The 21,181-nt window shown below is 36.3% G+C and overlaps 1 protein-coding gene across 1 annotated transcript; it reads left to right on the top strand.

The window, feature by feature from the left end:
- Positions 1-13,560: 13,560 nt before the first annotated feature.
- Positions 13,561-20,869, top strand: LOC105041293 (probable serine/threonine-protein kinase PBL21). The gene is made up of 6 exons (XM_010918200.4): positions 13,561-14,749; positions 14,856-15,116; positions 15,253-15,413; positions 16,043-16,122; positions 16,216-16,363; positions 20,258-20,869. Exons 1-6 carry the CDS (start codon positions 14,146-14,148, stop codon positions 20,600-20,602), a joined length of 1,599 nt encoding a protein of 532 aa, XP_010916502.1. The 5' UTR covers positions 13,561-14,145; the 3' UTR covers positions 20,603-20,869.
- The last annotated feature ends 312 nt before the right edge of the window (positions 20,870-21,181 follow it).

Below are 21,181 nucleotides of genomic sequence, written 5' to 3'. Positions count from 1 at the left end.
TATTCTCTTTTTTTGGTAAAAGAATATTCTCAATTGTTGGGACAATCGTTGCGGGCTTCTCCACAATGTAACGTACAGGGCCCGGTCCTCCCGAAGAGGCCACTTGCTGGGAGCCATTTTCTTTGATTTTTTTTTTCCAAATTTCCCCCTTTTGCACACATCAGCATCGTGCATCTTCAATTTTTACAAAGCATGCAAAGAAGGGTCTTCATCGATAGATTCTTTGACGCAAACAGATGGAGACGGTAAAGACCTAAAAAATTCTTGTGAAAGAAAATAAAGTATCAAAATAATAATTTTTTTTGGTAAACTCAAAATAATGATTTTTAAGCAATGTCTCGGGGTACTTTTCCAAACCCACTGATCCATGGTACATCCTAAGATTCCTATTTGTAACATTTTTTGTAAATAATAAAATTTTCCTAATAAAGGAGATTGAATATTGGAATTTGTCAAAAAAGATCAAATTAAATTATTCACGTGGCACACCCGGATTTTTTTTTTTTAAATTTTGAGTGTACGCACGTGGGGAGCGTGATTTGGATGCTTGGGTGGTGGGTGCACATGGACCGAAAATGCACTTAATGGAAATCACTTTGGTTGCTGTGTGTTCTGCAAAATATAATATTTACAGTAAAATAATTGAGCTTGAAGTGTGTGTGAAAAATTATAATAATATATATTTATAGCGCATGCAAATAATATAAGGAGGGCTAGGAAATCAAATATGGGCTAAGGTGGTCAAATATGAAAAGGACCATTAGCTATGCGATTATGTGAATTGACGCGGCCCAAGATACAGAGCAATGTTATTGCTTCAGCGGCTTGCTCATCAACATTGTATTGTCAAAATATGTGACAAATGCAAAAGTAAATCAAAGGTCAACTACACGGATGTGGTAACAAAATAGAAGATTCTTTGTAGGTAAAAGGGTTTGAGGAATAATATGCAACATGATGGAGGGGAACCAAAATTTACATGTATCATTTTCTCTGAATTTGGATGTCATATGAGCCAATTTCCTTGCAAAAGATTTCTCATAAATCATACTTTCATAAGTGAAAATACACCAAATGAAGTTAAGTTTTTTTCTTAATTAATATAAAAAAAATTATTTATCTAAATAATCTAATTTTTAACTTATTTATCGGAACGATGCAAATTCGATAAAACACCATTTTGAATGGCGTTTTACCATGACCACGTCACCCCATATTTTTCACGTAGACTACTTAAAAAAATAAAAATATAAAATAAAAATATAAAAAAATATGGTATTTTTAAAAACGCCATATTCTTTGGCGTTTTTTCTCCCAAAAAAAAAGAAAAAAATGATAAAAAAAATAGAAAAAAATAAAAAAGATTAATTTATAAAAAAATAAAAATTCTAATTTAAAAAAAATCTCAAAAAAAATCTTAAAAATAGCATAAAATAAAAAATACCATAAAATTAATTTTTTTCAAATTAAATTTTTTAAAAAATATCATTAAAGAAGAAAAAAATGAGGAAAAATTGAGAAAAAAATAAAAATTATAATTTTGAATGAATTTTAAAAAATAAAAAATTTAATTCTAACTCAAATAAAAAAGATAATTTTAAATTATTTTGTCTATTTAAAATTAATTTTTTTAAAAAATATCTAAAAAAACTTAAAAAATTTAAAAAATAAAGAATATCATAAAAAAATGAGAAAGAAATGAGAAAAAATAAAAATAAAAATTTTAAATTTTAAAAAATTAAAATTTTTATTTTAATTCAAATAAAAACCATCATTTCAAATTAGTTTCTCCGTTTCAAATTATTTTTTTAAAAAAAGATATTTTTAAAAAAATAAAAAAAAATAAAAAAATAAAAGTGCCATAAAGAAGTCAAAAATATAAAAAAATAAAAAAATATATAATTATAATTTTAAATTTAAAATAAATAAAATTTTTAATTTTAATTAAAATAAAAGACATCATTTCAAATTACTTTCCCCATTTTAAATTAATTTCATTAAAAAATTCCAAACAAATAAAAAAAATCTCAAAAAAAATTTATAAAAATAGAAAAAAATGATAAAAAAATAAAAATTTTAATTTTAATTTATAAAAAAATTTAAAATTTAAATTTAAATTCAAAAAAAATAAAAGAAAAAAATGCCATACGAAAAGTGAAAAAAAATAAAAAATATGAAAAAAAATAAAAATTATAAATTAAAATTTAAAAAAAATAAAAATTTTAACTTTAATGAAAATAAAAAATATCATTTTAAATTACTTTCCTCATTTTAATTTTTTTTTAAAAAAATATCTGAAAAAAATTGGTGTAAAAAAAATAAAAAATACCATAAAAAAAGAAAAAAGGGAAAAGAATTGAATTTTAAATAAATAAATTTTCTAATTCTAATTTAAAAATAAAAATTATAATTTTAAATTTAAAAAATTAAAAATTTTAATTATAATTCAAATAAAAAATGGTAATAAAATAAAATTTTATTTATTAAAAAATTATTTGAAATAAAAATTTTATTTATTCAAATAAAAATTCATTTCAAATTACTATGCCTATTTTAAATTAATTTTATTTATTAAAAATCACATAAAAAAGTAAAAAAAATTAAAAAAATTATTAAAAAAATTAGAGAAAAATGCCAAAGAGAATGACGTTTTTGAAAATGCCATTTCCTTTGACATTTTTCAAGGTTAAATTCCAAAAAAAAAAAACCCCTCTCTCCTTCTCCCTCCTCTACGGCTATCTCCGACGTTTTCTCCTCTCGGGTGGCATGGCGGCGACCTCCCAGCGACGGTGAGCTCCCTCCTTTCTCTTTTCTCTTCCTCTCTCTCTCCCTCTTTTTCCTTGGCCGTCGGTGACAGAGGGCCGACGGCGGGCCGACGCGCCCCGACGGCAGCCCCGACGATGGGCCCTCCCTTCCCTTGGCCGGCCCCCTCCTCTCCCTCTTCCTCTCTCTCTCTCCCTCTTCCTCTCTCTCTCCCTCTTTTTCCTTGGCCGCCGGCGATAGAGGGCCGGCGGCGGGCCGGCGTGCCTCGACGGTGGGGCCCGGCCCTCCCCTTCCCTTGGTCGGCCCCTTCCTCTCTCTCTCCCTCTTCCTCTCTCTCTCCCTCTTTTTACTTGGCCGTCGGCGACAGGGGGCCGGCGACGGGCCGGCGCGCCCCGACGACGGCCCCGACGATGAGCCCCAACCCTCCCCTTCCCTTGGCCGGCCCCCTCCTCTCCCTCTTCCTCTCTCTCTCTCCCTCTTTTTCCTTGGCCGTCGGCGATAGAGGGTCGGCGGCGGGCCGGCGCATCCCGATGGCAGCCCCGACGGTGGGCCCCGGCCCTCCCCTTCCCTTGGCCGGCCCCCTCTTCTCCCTCTTCCTCTCTCTCTCTCCCTCTTCCTCTCTTTCTCCCTCTTTTTCCTTGGCCGTCGGCGATAGAGGGCCGGCGGCGGGCCGGTGCATCCCGATGGCAGCCCCGACGGTGGGCCCCGGCCCTCTCCTTCCCTTGGTCGGCCCCCTCCTCTCCCTCTTCCTCTCTCTCTCTCCCTCTTTTTCCTTGGCCGCCGGGGACAAACAGCCGGCAGCGGGTGGCGGGCCCCGGCGGCTGCTCCCCGCGGTAGCCCGACGGCGGCTCCCCGCGGCGGGCCCCGACGGTGGCCCCCCGGTGACGGGCCGCGGCGGGCCCGGGCAGCGGGCCGCGGCGGCCGACCCCAGCGGGCCCCAAGCGGTGGGTCCCGATGGTGGGCCCCGAGCGGTGGGTCCCGACGGTGGGCCCCGGCAGCGGGCCTCGGCGGCCCTCCGATGGCGGGCCCGTGCCGTCCTACGGCACCATTCTATTCCAGTCTTTTTAATTTTCTTTTTATCTTATTATTTTTTATTTTTTATTTTTATCTCATTAGATTAAGATTTATTTTAAAATTCGATTCGATCATAATTTAAAAATTTTAAAATATATTATATTTCATGAAAACGTAGACCTATCAGTTGACCAATATAGGATATTCTATGATATCCATATAAAATATATATTTAATTATATATTTTTGTATGGGTATCATAAAATATATGCATTGGTCAATTGATTGTCCAGTTTGGACAGTTTGGGAATTGCATTTAATTCTATAGGTAATTACATTATTTAAATGATACGCGGAGGGTTCGAGAGAAATTTTGGACAGTATTTTTCTTTAGTTCTCCTCACACATTTTCAGCCGTGTGGGGAGAACTAAGGAGAAATACTGTCAAAATTTCTTTCGGTCCCTTTTGCGTATCATTTGATTAATATAATTAACCTATAGAATTAATACAATTTTCGAATGGGATAGGATCTATCTGTACCTATTTGTTGATGATATGATGCATTTATCATGTAAATCTTTTGAAACGATAAAATAATTAGTAATACTAAATATTTTGATTTTAATTTTGTCATAGGTTTCTCCGAGAAAATGGTCAGTACTCGAGTTCGTGTACTATTGTATTATAATGGCATGATACAGAATGATGAAACTGGTATGCAGTACAGTCACCCTGCAAATCGGATGATTAGAATATCTTCATCATTATCATGTCAAGAATTATTGGACTATTTATACAGCAGTATTCCTGTAGACAAAGAAAAATATGAAATAAAATTGAAATGAAAATCTCCTAATCTGTCGGGACAGTTAATGTGGAGCAATTATATCTTAGTTCCAATTGATGACGATGAAGATATCGAAGAAATGCTGACATTTCCTTTGAAATATGCAGAATATCGATTTTTAGAATTATATATTGAAAAGAAAGATGTACCGAGCTTTGGATACTATAGTTGGCTTTTAACTCAAGTGGACAATAATGTTGGGTCTTCATCACCTTTCATAACTCCTATGGTGCAAACCGATAGTGTTGAGGCCGTATTTGCATAGCAACATTCCACTACTGCCGGCCCTAGTTGTCCAATTATTCAGAGTCCTATGGTGACTTCTCCTGTGTCTTCTGCTATGGTGACTTCTTCTTTGCTAGAAGTAGTGGTAAGTGCGGGAGACGACACTCATATAGGGAATGATGACTGGGTAGTTGGTAGAATAAATTCTGATAATCTAGGTTTTGAGTCAGATGAAAGCAGAAATGAAGACTGTTGGATGGATGAGGACAGTAGCAGTAATGATGCTGATAGTGAAGATGAGAATGATGATGAAGATGTTCAGGCTAATATTAATGTGGGAGAATCTCAACCTCGTTTGCACGAACCTCCATAATTTTTTAACGATATAAATTTAGATGATGGTGGTTGTGTTAGTGCTGGTCGGAGATTGAACTCTGACTATCAGTTTTAGGACTCCTCGATGACTGAATTTTTTAAAGGTTTAATGTTTGAGAGTAAAGATTATGTAAGGAGAGCTGTTGATCTTTATCATATTATGAAGCATCGGACATACAATGTAGTTCAATCGCATTCGAAATTATGGTCCGTACGATGCGCATCATCAGATAATGCTCAAAATTGTAAATGGAGGCTTCGTACTGCATTGTTGAAAAAATATGGATATTTTCAAATCACAAAATATGAGGGTCCTCACACTTGTTTGTTTACGGGGTTGAGTTGAGACCACAAATATATCAGTGGAAGGATGATTGGCACACTAGTCCGACATATTGTTGAGAAAGATTTCGGTGTCAAAGTTGAAGCTATTGTGGCGCTGTTAATGATCAATTTCAATATACAGTGTCATACAGGAAAGCATGGTGTGGAAAGCAGAAGGCATTGGTTGATATTTATGGAGAATGGAAGCCGTCTTATGCTAAATTACTCTATTATATGACTGTACTTCAACATGCAAATCCCGATATAGTTGTTTCATAGAATTTTTTTCAAACTGTGAATTCTAATGTCCGAGTTTTAAATTATATTTTCTAGGCTTTCAAACCATCTATCCAGGATTTTACGCACTGCTGTCCTGTAATCAGCATTGATGGCACGCACTTGTATGGAAAGTTTAAAGGTAAGATGTTAATTGCAATAGGAATTGATGCAGAGAATGGGATATTTTTTTTCTACACCAATTTTTTTCAGATATTTTTTAAAAAAATAATTTGAAATAGAAAAAGTAATTTGAAATGATATTTTTTATTTTTATTAAAGTTAAATTTTTTATTTTTTTTTTAAATTTTAATTTATAATTTTAATTTTTTTTTTCATATTTTTTCTTTTTTTCACTTTTCGTATGGCATTTTTTTCTTTTATTTTTCTTGAATTCAAATTAAAATTTTAATTTTTTTATAACTTAAAATTATAATTTTTATTTTTTTCTCATTTTTTTCATTTTTTTTATTTTTATAAAAAATTTTTTGAGATTTTTTTATTTGTTTGAAATTTTTTTAAAAAAATTAATTTGAAATGATGTCTTTTATTTTAATTAAACTTAAAAATTTTATTTCTTTTGAATTTAAAATTATAATTTTTATTTTTTTCTATTTTTTTAAATTTTTGACTTCGTTATGGCATTTTTATTTTTTTATTTTTTATTTTTAAAAAAATATATTTTAAAAAAAATAATTTGAAATGGGGAAACTAATTTGAAATGATGGTTTTTATTTGAATTAAAATTAAAATTTTAATTTTTTAAAATTTAACATTTTAATTTTAATTTTTTTCTCATTTTTTCTTTTTTTATAGTATTCTTTATTTTTAAAATTTTTTAAGTTTTTTTAGATATTTTTAAAAAAAAATTAATTTTAAATAGATAAAATAATTTAAAAATATCTTTTTTATTTGAATTATAATTAAAATTTTTATTTTTTAAAATTCATTCAAAATTATAATTTTTATTTTTTCTCAATTTTTCCTCATTTGTTTCTTCTTTAATGATATTTTTAAAAAAAATTAATTTGAAAAAAATAATTTTATGGTATTTTTTATTTTATGCTATTTTTAAAGATATTTTTTGAGATATTTTTTAAATTAAAATTTTTATTTTTTTTAAATTAATTTTTTTATTTTTTTATTTTTTATCATTTTTTTTAGGGGAAAAAACGTCAAAGAATATGACGTTTTTAAAAAATATCATTTAGAATTACGTTTTTAAAAATGCCATTTTAAATGCCATTTTTTTAAAAAAGTTAAATTTTTTGATATTTTTATTTTTATTTTTATTTTTTAAGTGATCTACGTGAAAAATATGGGGTGACGTGGTCATGGTAAAATGCCATTCAAAATGATATTTTTTCAAATTTACATATAAATAAATTAAAAATTAAATTATTTAGATAAATAATTTTTTTTATATTAATTAAGAAAAAAACTCTAATGTGGTTGGATGTTCGTTTACGAGGGTACGATAAATAGAAACCTACTTGCTGCTAATAATAATGGAAAGAAAATTGTCCAGTTGATTTGATTTTTAAAACAGAACAAGGGTGTACTTGTGTGGCTTATTTGTACCACCATCAATAATAAATCATGAGATTGAAATGATCTTTCCTATTTATTGTAGTAGTAAGGATGTGGGGACGCTTGCATGGGTCATGTTATTGTCATATTATGTTTTTTTTGTACTTCCAAGTTTGTTTTGATGTTCGTTATTAGTGCCTTTGAGGAAATATGGATAAGTTAGTTATTTGTCATATTGCTTTCCAAAACTTTGATGCCTAAGCTATGGAGGCAAAGAAACTAGCTAGTTATTAGTGCCTTTGAGGAAATATGGATAAGTTAACGAAGAACACTACTTGTTGAAAAAAAAATTTAGATGCAGGAAGAATACATCAAATAGCTAATTTTAATGTTGATGTTTTATTATATAAGTTTGATTACTATATGCATATATATGACAAAAAATAGTTCTTCTTGGATATTTTTTTGTTGGTCCATTTAAATTTCAAAATCATTGAAAATTATGCATATTATCATGGGTTTGCAAATATATATATTATTACTCCAAAAACCAATTTGAAATACAAGCAAAGGGATTTAAATGCAAATTAAATGATAATATTATAGAAATTCATCTAGCAATAATTTGAGTTTAAAAAAGTATTTTATATTATTTTCTCATATTGCTTATGGCTTTTGTTTGAGAGTTGCAGATGCAAGCAAAATATAAATTACATGAAACATGCATGATTGTGATTGATCAATTATGAATTAATCATGCATCAGATAACCCTTGAATAAAGCTGAGAATCTCAACCTAGCTATGCATTCTCGTGGACTAGCTTATTTCATATTTAGAACTACCTGGCTGGGATTTTAGGTAGAATACTATGTCTAATCCACTATATTTATCCTATGAATCTATAGATGGCAACAAGTGGAGCTTGATTAGACCTTCAAAGCTTAGGCCATATTAAATAGAGTGCTATTTTTGGATACGGGTGACATTTGAATTTTTTCAGATATATGATCTATCCTTAATTCTAATAATAGGATCTATTCAGCAAACTTTATAGGATTTGTGATAGATTCGGGATTTACTTCTCAAATTTCTACTATCCGAATCAAATTATATATAATATATATTATTTTATATAAATTTGTTAAAATATATTTGTTATGAGGAAATTTGAACCCCGCGTCTCAAGAATATCCACCCTCTATTTTTATTACTAAGCTATAAAACTTATTTATATTTAGATTGCTTATGAAATTATTTACAATCATTTTTATTTAATATTTTTATTTTTTATTTTTTATAATTCTGAATTGAATATCTGATCTGATCCGAACAATTTAATATGAATTAACTGGATATATTTGGATATCCAATAGATTTATTATTTTTTAATAGGATGGATATGAAATTTTTGGATAATATTTTAATGGATATCAGGTAATAAGATTTTAAACATATTCAAGTACACGTAGGATAAATTTTACGGTTGTCCTGCCCGTTATCACTCGTATGTTTAAATCCACCGGAGTAGCCTCACAATGCCATGCATGATTAGATTGGAAACCAGGAGCAAGTTAGGTTTAGGTCAAATTGAGCATTGAACATAAATGCTGCTTCACAACCTCGATTCAGACTACGTAGTGTACTGATTCATAAAACGCCCTCACACTCCAGTGGTTAATTGTGCCGTACAGAGGAGTCAAATGAGGGCTGCAAAGAAGTTAGGAGAAATTTCAAGTTAGGTGACATTAGTCTGACCTATACACATTATGGTAGAGTTAACTAATTAATCCATACCCGTATGTCGGAGGACTCGTAGAACCTAATTTGATTTCATTGACCCCTAATTTGCTTTGCAAGACCAATATAGCTCATCCTAATCTGACTTCTGGGAATTTTCTTACTCTATCTCAACATACAATCCGCGACCAAACGACGAAATCCAGTGATTGAAGATTCATATTTGTTGGGGACTCATCTGAACCATATTGACCTATCCTAACACACAACAACCAAACTTTTGCTCACTGTTTAGAAACAAATGATTAAGAGGCTTGCCCTAGATATACAGACGTGGGATTTCAGCATTTACATGCCAGCAGTCTATCACAAACATCATCCTCCACCAACCATGGATCCCATAAGAATATAAGAGTATATTTAGTTGGGAGTAATTGGACTTTGGAATGAAAATGAATGATCGCTTACTTGGTTGGAGAGAATTTCAATTTCATTCTATTGTGGCCAATCTCCTGTTGCGCCTAGTTCCGGCAAAGAACAACCTACAAAAGAAGTTTACTAACCAAAATTATGTTCGACGAGGACTCTCCGATGCTTAAGTCAGTGGAGAGTAATAAACAGCAGATAGAATATTAAAATTGACAGAGTATCAGTGTAGAAGTATCTTTTCCTTGTCTGTTCCCTTATCTCTCCTTTATAGATGTGGTCCCACTTTTTATAGTACTAAGGGGTAGTCACCCCAATTATCGGACCATAATCATGGAGTTAGTGGGCAATTTATGCCCACTAACGATCATCACATGTAGTTATTACTCACGATTGTAGTATCGTGATAATATATTTGACAGTCAGCCGTTTGATAGTCGGTCCTTATGATGCTGGTTTGGTTATGAAGATGGTCAGTCGGCTATTAAGATGGTCAGTCAGTTATGAAGATGGTCAGTCGACCATGACATGAAGATAGTCAGTCGGCTATGATATGAAGATGGTCAATCGGTCATAATGTGAAGATGGTCAATCGACCATAATTACTCTGTTTCGGTTAGATGACTCTCATGAGAGTTGAATTCTGAAAATTTCTTCCCTTCCAGAGCTTTCCCTCTTAGGATCTCTTGGCTCTTCTTATATAGGTATGGAGCAAAGGACCGATCTCAGATATAGGAGCCGACGTAGAATTAGAGAGAACAAATTCGATTGTCCCAACAGTTGCCTCCCACTCTCAAGTTCAAGATGGCTTGACGCGTTGGATGATAGGAGTCAGCGTATCTTCTGCCATGACTTCGAGTCCTGATTCTGTGGTCATTTTAGTGGATAATGAAAGAATTTTTTTTTTTTATTACTGGATCTTAGTCTGATTTTGTAGCCTTCAGTTCGTAGTGAAAGAAATTTTTCTTTATGTCGTCTTTTTGAATGTGATCATCATTCGCCATAGATAACTGTTGAATATTTTTTAACGGACTGGAGTCGAGTTGGCATATTCTTTCGATAAATCGTAGTAGAGTCGGTGTATTATTCATCGGACCATAGTTGAATCGACATATTATTCCGTCCAACTATAGCTAAGTTGGCATATTGTTCCGTTCGATCGTAGTCGAGTCAGCATATTATTTCATCCGATCGGAGTCGAGTTGGCATGTTGTTCCATCCGATCGTAGTCGAGTCGGCATGTTATTCCGTCCGACTAAAGTCGAGTCGGCATATTATTTCGTCTTATTCCATCCGATCGTAATCGAGTCGGCATGTTGTTCCATTCGACCGTAGTCGAGTCGGTATGTTGTTCCATCCGATCATAATTAAGTAGACATATTGTTCCATTCGATCATAGTCAAGTTGGCATATTGTTTTGTCCGACCATAGCTGAGTTGGTATGTTGGTCCTCTTGGAACTCATTTCGATCTGGAGATCGGTATTTTTCTACTTGGCCCTTCGGGATTTGAGCTGGAGCTTGTATTTGCCGTCGAATCATCTTTGAGCTGGAGCTCATATTTGTCGTCGAATCATCTTGAGCCGGAGCTCATTATATCATATTTCAGTTGAAAGTATGTTGAAAATCGAACATGTCGTTCGAATATATTATGTCGTAAGGATAACTTTGCTGAAGATACAGTAGTAGATTATTGGCATTCCATGTTAGAAGGGCAATCATTCTGCCATAGAGGAACATCATTGTAGATTGTTCTATTGATTCGGAACATGATCGTAAGTCGTTTCATTATAGAGGAGCATAATCATTATTTAGAGAAACTTTTCAAATCGTTGATCATGATCGCTTCATCGTTTGAAAAAGTTTTTAGAATTATCGATCACGATCGATTTGTCGTTTGGAGAAATTTTTTAAATGTATATTGTCATTTTTTTTTTATCATTTTTGCGGGAGAGAATAGATGGCAAACGACGCGTTGAGAGTGATGGGCTGAATGGTATGGTCCATCCTGCCGATGAGACTGTCTTCGAGATTACGCCACTATCGATTGTTGGCTACGTCAAAATGAGGCGGCTAATGATTGGCAGCGTCGATTTGAAGAAGCAATCGAGAATGATGGGGCTCCCTTGATTGTTGCCATGAAGCATGGGCTCTAAGTTTTGGCTCAGACAGCCTCTTCCTGCAGGAAGATCACTAGCCATTATTGATGGATATCTTCTGGGCTTTTCCTCTTTATCATTGTTCTTTCAGAATTTGTTTGCCCCCCTACCTGGCATACCAATTTGTTGTGATCAATCTCCTGTTGCGTCTAGCTCCGACGAAGAGCAACCTACAAAAGAAGTCCACTGACTGGAATTATATCCGACGGAGACCCTTCGATGCTTAAGTCAATAAGGAGTGGTAAACAACAAATAGAATATTAAAATTGATAGAATATCAGTCTAGAAGTGTCTTCCCCTTACTTATTTCCTTACCTCCCTTTTATAGGTGACTCGGATGTAACCGCTAAGCACGTGGTTCCACTTTTTATAGCACTAAGGGGTAGTTATCTCGATTATCGGGCTATAATCATGGAGTTAGTGGATAATTTATGCCCACTAACGATTGTGACATGTAGTTATTACCCATGTTTGTAATATCGTAATTATATATTTGGCAGTCGGCTATTTGACAGTCGGCCCTTATGATGCTGGTTTGGTCATGATCGGTCATGATATGAAGATGGTTAGTCGGCCATGATATGAAGATGGTCAATCGGCCATGAAGATGTTGCTTCAGTCATGATGACTCAAGTTCAACTATGATGACTCTGCTTCGGTCAAATGACTTTGATTCGACCATAATGACTCTGCTCAGCTAAATGATTTTCATGAGAGCTGAATTATAAAAGTTTTTTCCCATCCAGAGTTTTTTTTCTTGGGACCTCTTGGATCTTCTTATATAGGTATGAAATAAAGGACCGATATCGAATATGGGAGCTGACGTAGAATCGGAGGGAGCAAATCCGATTGTCCCAGCATATTCTGATTTCAAAGAAAATAAAGATTTTTTAATTTTTTAAAATTTAATTTCTAATTTTTCTAATATTCAAAATCTATTTTAATTTTAATTTTAAATTTAAATTTAAATATATTAAAAAATATGATTATTTCAATACTAATTTCGATCCGGATCGCTGTGAACCAAACAATAGGGGAAGGGATGATTTCCCTGCATCACGTACATATGCCGAAAACTTGCGCATCCACTCTTCCGAAACATTAATAACAAGCTTTCATCGAAAGAATAAACATTCATAACATACTAACCGTATGTGACCCAAGCTCACCGAACAAAAATTGTACCAAAAAAAAATTTTTTGTGCACCGCGGGTGGTGTTGTGCACCGCCTGCGGTGACGAGCTCATGCACGAAATTGAAAAAAAAAAAATTTATTTTTTTTCATATATCATTTTTCGATTTTGCACGTTAGCCTAATCATCATAAACGGTACACCCACGATCCACAAAAAATTTTTCTTGCATCAAAACTCAAATCCTCAGCCCACATACATGTGGCCCAACGAATTACTGCCAACACACTTTCTTTCCTCGAGCATAAATAGGATTAGAGGATGAAGGCTCAACCTATTGGACCCTCACGAGTCTGGTCTACTATCCTTACAGTACATGACCGCCAACCTAAGGTTGTGCGGTCCGTGCTTCTGATCAAGCCATCTCTTCCCGCTTCCAGCGACATAAATCCTCCACATGGCCACACGTGGCAACATCACATAAACCGGCGAGCCACTTCCGTCCGTCGGTTCTCCTGTCTTAATATCCTCCTCCTCAAACCTCTAATCCGAGATGATGAAGTGCGAACCCAGCGGTTGCTGACTTAACTAGCTGGCAAAGGTGGGTGCTGGGAGGTGACCAACCTGGGAACGTAGGAATCCCTCGTTGAAGTTGAACTGCTAAATAATCTATACTCTATCTAGTGGTGCCCTGAGGGTGGTCAGGTGGGCTGTCTTCCCCCACCTTTTTGATTGCCTTTATTTATTTTTTTTACCCCGTTTCGTCTGGCTCTCGTTCCCCATTTCCATCTCTCTCTCCCTCTTTTTCCCAGCGGAACCAGTTCTCTCGTCGCCTGTTTTAACTTGAGGCCATGCCTACTGTAAATTTGTTATAGAGATAGAAAGATTAATGTGGCTTCCCCTTCCCTTTGATTGCCTTTTTTTACACCGTTTCATGTAGCTCTCCTTCCCACAATTCCATCATTCTTTCCCCCTCTTTTAACCCATGGAACCAGTTCTCTCTTCACCCGTTTTAAACATGAGCCCACACCTTTTCTTTTAAAAAATTAAGGTAAGGCGTATTGTCAATAGGTTACAGAGATAGAAAGAAAAGATAAAGAGAAGCAAGAAAGAATACCTCCAACACACCTCCTCCTCCCCTCTTCTCTTTATCAAAATTCCCTGCCCTCAAGCAAAGCTAAGCGGCACCGGCGAGCAACAGCAGCAGCTTTTTCTCTATTTTCTTCCTTTATACTTGGACTCTACCTACCATCATAGCATCCTTCTCTCTCTTACTTTATACTTGGAGTTAGGGTTGAGAGACTAATCGGTGGGGAGAGATCTGGGGCCTCCGGGTGATGGGCTGCACCCAAAGCATTATTTGCGGCGGCGGCAGCATTGAGTCTGTAGATGTGAACAACAGCCGAAAACACGGCCGGAGAGGTGGCGAAGCGGCAGCCTCCGCCCTTTCCCGGGCCTCGCCATCGCCGTCCCCCGAGCTCGTAAATGTGAGGGCGTCATGTAGAAAAATGGCGTGGAGTCTCCAACTGATGCTCTCCAGAGCAAGTGCTATAAGGCGGCGGCGGAGGCGAAGGAGAGGGGAGATGGATGATGAGTGTGGTGGTTCCGAGAACAACAAGCTATGGCTGCTAGCAGATACCCCAGCAGAGGCAGAGGCGGAGGCGGAGGCCGAGTCGGACCCGCAGTCGGTGCACTCGTCGTTTCGGTTCAGCTTTGGCTCGCAGGCGGAGGCCGCCTCGGAGCTCTGCGGGGCTGCCACCACGGTGCTGCTCCTGGTGAATTTGGAAGGTGAGGGGGAGGGTATGGGGGATACCCCGGCCCGGGAGCGGCAGCAGTGGCAGAGGCTGGAGTCGCTGGAGAGGAGCATCTCGCCGGTCGCCGGAGCGCTGGTGAGGTTCGGCTACGCGGAGATCCGGTCGGCCACCGGGGGCTTCGCCAGAGGTACCCATTTATTTCTAATTATTTGTCAACATGGTTATAATGGATTTACAGGACCTCTGGAAGAAATGTGACTTTATTTGTGGGATCTGGGGATTTGTTCTTGTAGGAAGGGAGCTGGGGAGGGGGGCTCTGAGCCGGGTGTACAAGGGGAGGATTGGGGTGGGGAGGAGGGCGGTGGCGATAAAGAGGGTGGAGGGGCAGGACCGGGAGAGCGCCAAGGCCTTCTGCCGGGAGCTGATGATCGCCAGCTCCCTTCACAACTACAACATCGTCCCTCTGCTAGGCTTTTGTGTCGACAAGGAGGGCCTTTTTCTTGTGTACAAGTATGTCTCCGGTGGAAGCCTCGATCACCACCTCCATTGCCAGGGTATTCTTCTTTTTTTTTTTTTTTCTTTTTTTTGATGTTGACTTACTTTATACTGTAGATTTATAGCTATATACATATGTACTACTCCAATTGCTCCAGCTGTAGCTAATTTTGGTGATTGTGATGGGGCACGCAGAGAAGGGGAGGAGGAAGGTGTTGCCATGGGAGGTGCGGTACAAGGTAGCGATGGGGGTGGCGCGGGCGGTGGAGTACCTGCACTATGGCGCCGACAAGTGCGTCGTTCATAGGGACATCAAGCCATCCAACATCCTCCTCTCATCTAACAAAACTCCGAAAGTGAGAACTACCCTTCTCTTTGTCATCTCTCTCGTTCTCCCCTCCGTTATTTCCCTACCCTTTGGCTGCTAGTTGCCTTCGTCACCTTTTCTTTTCTTTTTCTTTTTTTTCTTTCTTCTTTTTTCTTTTTCTTTTTTTTCCTTTTGTTTTTTAATATTGCTTCCATCATCATATGACCGGCACAAGCTTGCTTTCTTCCGTCAAGTTGATTGGCGGTGGGCCAGTTAAACACCTACTCTTCCCCCCTGCATAGGAAAAGCATGCTAGCGGGCCAACCTCATGGTATTCATGATGTTGAAATGCTACTGCCCCATCAACTGCCCATTCCTACTAATTAATCATATGATGATGCACATCATGGAGATAAATGTATACTTTCATTTGTTCTCTAAGTAATGTAAAATCGGTTAAGTGAAGGAAAGAAAAGGCAAAAGATGTAGGGTTAGTCTCAAAAAGCACAATGGCTTGCAGAAAAAGGTCACGTCTGGTCCATGGTAACAGATGTCGTCTATGAGCTTAATGTTACAGCATAGGTGGGGTTCGGTGTAAGGTTATGTGTGGACCACTCATAGCCACAAAACATTTTACTAGCTTGTTTTGAAATATCATCTGCTTGTGTTTATTGGCAGCTGTGTGACTTTGGATTAGCGACATGGATTCATGGACCCTCTCTACCCTTCCTCTGCAAGTCCGTCAAAGGAACTTTTGGGTGAGAACCGGAAGTGATTTAATCATCTGATTTTTATTGTTAAGGAAATCTAATTCTGATATGGTTTCCTTTTTATTGTGGTTGCAATTTCAGCTATCTAGCTCCTGAGTACTTTCAACATGGTAAGCTGTCAGATAAAACTGATGTTTATGCATTTGGGGTGTTACTCCTGGAGCTAATTACTGGGCGGAAAGCAATCGACCGAAGTAGGCCCCAGGGAGAGGAGAACTTAGTTTTGTGGGTGAGCAGTCATAATTATTTATTTTTCACTCTGTTGATTTTGCTGCTAAAATTCTCCAAACTTTATTGTAGGCTTATTGAGATAAAAGGTTTGTTACTGTCTGATGTCTGCAATTTAAGTACTTGTGCTAAGATTATTGGTAGACCTGCCTGTCATCTTCTATCCTCCAGCCTGCATTTCATCTTCATTTGCCAAAAGATTGCTGGTCTGGATAGCCAATAGTGAGAAGTTATAGAAAGAATATAACTGTTATTTGGTTTACTGAGAGTACTTAGCGGAAAGCAAGAGCATGGCGATCATTTGTGAACTCATCTCCATTTTGGCTTGGTGCAAAGATGAGAGTTCTATGGATGATATTCATCTCTACCTTCATGTTTTTTTGATTCTTGTAGAATGACATCTGAGAAGTTATTTCTTGCTGATAAGCATTCACAACTATATATGGTATCTGGAAAAAACATATCATGTTCTTTTTCTTCCATTCAAGAAGATTGCTTTTTGCAAGGAAACTACAATGTTAAACAAGGCTTGATCAATTTATTTGCAAACTTTTATGCCTTGTGTAGACAAATCGATGGATTACTCTTCTAGGGTTTCTTCCACAGCCTACAAAATCTTACACAAGTGGTCTTTTAGAATTATTCCTTGTAATCAGCACTAAAATGTATGTTGGCCAGTCCAAAAGTTGGCCAGTTAATAAGGACAATTATTTTGAAAAATATCTATTGTGAGCAGGGATTGCATATACTTGAACAAGGCTGATATACACATGAACAAATTCAGAAATCATTGCCAGTAGTTATCATTATTTGTAGAACCAAACTTTTATAATGAAAAAGAGCTGAATAGAAGCTTGCTCAAGATTACTTATTGGAAGCATTGATAATAATCAAGTGCTTCAATGCAACTACTGGTTGTCATACTGGTCATGGACGGTGCATGTCACTACACCTGTACCAGTCGGTATATGCCAAAAATCGACATGATGAACCATACTTTGTTGATATACATTATAGACCTGTCCCTAACCCCATTGCCCTGAGTGGCAAGTATAAGTACTAGATAAGTATTTCTGGATGTACAAGAAATAGTTCTTGGCAAAATATGGGTGGCCTACTGCTAAATTGGAGGATTTACAAGCATAGGTTAAGCAGGGTTTTTGCATTAGGTTTCTATGGCAGGAAAAGGAAAGCTTTTAAAGAGTGCTGATGCCTATTTTCAGTTTTTAAGGAAAAAAAAAGAGAAAGTGGAAAACAGGATAGTTGATTTGGCATAAAATTTAAGGTTATAGTTGGCTTGTCTACACAGGCATCTATCATGACCACTAGGGTTGTTGCTGATTAGTAGCTTGTTTGAGTTGACATGTTTTTCAGAATAAAGTGGACTCGTTAACTGAAAATGCACTAGCCCACTAGCTGCTACTTAGGGATGCACGGTATCCAACTAATATGTCCTAGTTTTATATTAATTGTTCATTTTTTTCTTAATGTATGATGCAACTAGCTAGAATTATTGCTTAGCTCTACTTAGAGTAACCAAGCAAATTAGATCAACTTTTTTAGCACCTAGGATTAATAACAAATAGTAATGAAACTAGCCACAGAGGGCGATGAATTGCGTGGCATCTAGTCAGCTAAATTCCATGATATTAGCTGGTCACATTTAACCACCTAAGAGTTATTGGCCCTCCTTGGAACACAAGGGAATGCACTTATTACCTTCTCATCGAGGATACTGGTTAAGGCAGGTAGCACCTCCTTGGAAATCTTGCGGGCATTAGTTGCACCTTAAGCACCCCTACTTTTGGTGCACCATCTATTAGGAGGAAGGAGGTTTCCAACACTTTCTCCTGTGGGTCCTTTAAACATAGAATGCAGATAATGCCTGCTATATATACATATAAACTTGCCAAGGTAATTATTGAAAAAAAGTTTAATGGCAGAATATCAACTTACGCAATGTTGAGTTGATAGGACTTTGTGTTCTAAGATTTTTCTTGCGATGCTATACATCATTAAATAGCAAATTTTCTATTGAATTGGTCCATGCATTTGTAAGTTACTGTATTTGGTCATCGACAATTACAATATTATTACGTGGAAATGTTCATTTATGAAAAAAGATCGATTATAATCTCCTTTTCATTTGGCACATATGTTCCACTAAATCGATTGAATAAAGAAGTAAAAGAACATACTGAGAAAAAAAAAAAGTTATCTAACAAGTTTTATGGATTAGGGTCTGGAGATACTTGTCCTTTGATGTACTGATTGCACCTGTGAGGGATCTTTGTTTGTAGGTTAATTATGTTATTTCCTTTGGCTTGTTAATCTGTCATAAATATTTGATAGATGATATCATCTGTTTTTTTGAACATTTTAGCAACATGAATAATGGAGGATTGCGCGTTGCTTATTTTGGTTTTATTACCTTTGTCATTATTGAAATCAAATAGTGATTAATGCTTCAAGTTAACACTACATATAAAGAAAATATCTTAACATGTAATCAACTTAATAGACATAAAGCCTTGCCCAAAGCATAAAAAAGGGAAAGCTCTTCTAAGGAACATAATCATCATCCAAATATCATTTCTATAAAAATTAGATAATCAAGATTTAGTAGTGGAATATCATATATAATTACTTCACCAATCATATCTGATACATGTGCTACCATACCATGTGATAAGGATCACAAAAATGATATACAGTCAAAATTTCTTAGCATTAGTGCATCAAATTTGTTTGAATTCTTATTATCTTGTGTTTCCTGCTTTGAATCGTCATCTCCCCTCCTTCTCTCCCTCCCTCTCCCCCAACACCCTCAATGGCCTTTTGACTGCACAAAATTTGCACTGATCTGAGATAAAAGCCCCCTTCCAATCCTCTCCTGAACCAACCATTCCCACCAAGCCATTCCCTCATTGGCAATTCTGATTCATCCCTTCCCTCACTGGCATAACACAGCATGTCTACACCATGCCCAGCACTAAATTCCCAATGTGAGGCAAATGCTTATCTTTATTTGTCCCAGTTGCAGGATCTGAATGCTTAAATATACTTTATTTTGATTTTGTGATGTTGTAGTAAAACCATAGGCCCCAAGTTAATTGTTTTTCTAAACTTTTACATCCCCTTCCAAACTAAGAATGATGGCAATTCTTTGTTGTCTTTGTTGTTCTTGCAACATTCTTATTACTATTTTTGAGGTCAGATCTAGGCGAAAGGTTTTTGTAGACAGATTAGGGGTACCTGCACATCTGATGACTTTTGTTTTTTGTTTTTTTTTGTTTTTTTGTTTTTCTTTTTGTGAGAAGTAAATTTGTGTGTCAGATGACATAATAACCATAATCTTCAACATGATGGTTAATATTATTTTGTAGTTTTAGTAGGAGATAACAAAATACTTTAGAATGCAAGTACCTTACAAATGACATCATGAAAGAGTTGACCATTCAAGTAGCTTATCGTAACAATTGCCCTTTGAGAATTTCAGGTTCTGACGATTACCAAAAAGCAGTTTTAGATGGTTTTTGTGCATATTTCAATATCTGATTAGCCAATGTCTAGTTTATTATACCCAAAACGCTTTTATTTGTGAAGTCTTAAGTGCCTTTGTTGACAGCAATCTCACTTGTTTATTGTTATCTCCACGCTTAGACATCTTCACTCAGCAGTCATGGAGATATATATGACCGTCAAGATTACCCGAATACCTCTAGATCTTTTAATGCAGTTTTCTACTGCCATAAGCATTTTGCATGGAAGGAAAGGAAGATTGCCTGGTGAATCTGAAAAACTGAAATGATCATAGATGTTAAATAATTCATCATACTGCTTTAAATTTGAATATCTACATCAATTCTGCATGCTGACAAGATTTTTTTGGCAGGCAAAGCCACTCCTGCAGCAAGGTGAAGGACCTGTGGAGAAACTGGTTGATCCAGGGTTAAAACCCAGCTCATATCGTTGGAATGAGATGAGCCGGATGATTCGTGCAGCCACTGCTTGCGTTAACAGTGATGAATCAGGAAGGCCAAGCATTGATCAGGTGATTGGAATGTTGCAAGGAGAAGACACTTGTGGCGACTGGTCCATTTTCACTGGTAGTGGTTGCCTTGCTGGATATGGTTCTCAGTCACACGATCCATTGGAAAAGAGTGATATGAGAGGCCATCTAGCTCTTGCCATGCTTGGGGTTTCTGACACTGAGGAAGATGACTTGTACTGTAGATGAATCACTTTAGCAACCTCAAGTTTCTGTACTCTTACTCTTCATTTACCTGTGTTCCTTTCTTTGTTTCTTTCTTTTTCTGTTTTTCCTTGCTGAGACCTTAAATTTGCCCGTTCGCCGATTGTCTTCCTTTTTGGCTCAGTAAATCAAGTTGTACATATGTTGGCAAAGGAAAAAAAATATTTTAGCCACATGTGAAATTTATGACAAAGCATTGCTTTAGAAACAAAAGCATTGTTGTGTGAGGGGCCACATGGTCGCTCTAGTTCTCTTTTGAGGAACTGTACAAGTAGCATTATGCCACTGATTGTTTCAGAGTTTCTTTTTGATGGCAAAATTTTCAGTTGTGCACACAAGAATTAAAGCATGAACGAGCTAAGGTCTTTTGAGGAACCATTTTAACATTCAACAAAAAATATTAATCTTGTGGTGCAAAGTTTAACTGCCATTTGTGGTTACCTGATAAATCCATAGTGAAAGGCGGAGCATGGCTTGGCAAGCAGCCAAATTTCATTATAACGGGACCAGTTCCTCAGATACGGCTCACTGATTAATAACCAATCAAGTAACCTATTGTAGCCA

This window comes from Elaeis guineensis, chromosome 3 (assembly GCF_000442705.2).
Source record: "Elaeis guineensis isolate ETL-2024a chromosome 3, EG11, whole genome shotgun sequence".
NCBI lineage: Eukaryota > Viridiplantae > Streptophyta > Magnoliopsida > Arecales > Arecaceae > Elaeis > Elaeis guineensis.
Note: the sequence above shows the minus strand (reverse complement) of the source record. Positions and strands in the feature narration are given on the sequence as shown.